The sequence below is a fragment of the Eimeria mitis genome, genomic scaffold, assembly GCF_000499745.2.
Source record: "Eimeria mitis Houghton genomic scaffold, Emh_scaff4916, whole genome shotgun sequence".
NCBI lineage: Eukaryota > Apicomplexa > Conoidasida > Eucoccidiorida > Eimeriidae > Eimeria > Eimeria mitis.
Window position 1 is genome coordinate 3,932 of NW_013573217.1, and position 475 is coordinate 4,406.

Genomic DNA, 475 nt, shown 5'->3' on the forward strand with positions numbered 1-475 from the left:
GCTGCTGGTGCTGCTACTGCTGGTGCTGCTGCTGGACTTCTCGGGGTTGCTGCTTTTTTAGCTGCTGCTGCTGCTGCCGCTGCTGCTGCTGCCGGTCTAGGTGCTGCTGCTGCTGCTGCTGCTGTCGGTTTAGCCACTGCTGCTGCTGGTGTTGGGGTTGCTGCTGATGTTGTTTTTGCTGCTGCTGCTGCTGCAGGACGGGTTGTTGCTGCTGGTCTTGCTGCTGCTGTTTCTGCTGCTGCAGCAGCTGTTGGTGGTGCTGCAGCAGCAACAGCAGTTGCTGCTGCTGCACAGGTTGCCAGCAGCAGCAGCAGCAGCAGCAGCAGCAACCGGCAGCAGCAGCAGCAGCTGGAGCAGGGGATGCTGCGCCCCATTGTGCTGCTGCTATCCGCAGGGTACTTATGCTGCTGCAGCAGCAGCAGCAGCAGCAGCAGCAAAATAAAAATTAAATAAAATAAAAAAATAAAAAAGAAGA

At 56.6% G+C, this 475-nt stretch overlaps 1 protein-coding gene across 1 annotated transcript in view; it reads right to left on the reverse strand.

The window, feature by feature from the left end:
• EMH_0078480 (uncharacterized protein) overlaps positions 1 to 374 on the reverse strand; it is a gene marked incomplete at both ends in the record, with an annotated part of 3,008 nt that extends 2,634 nt beyond the window's left edge. The window contains one exon of the mRNA XM_013500009.1: positions 1 to 374. Coding sequence (XP_013355463.1) covers positions 1 to 374 — 374 coding nt within the window.
• Between the last annotated feature and the right edge of the window lie 101 nt (positions 375 to 475).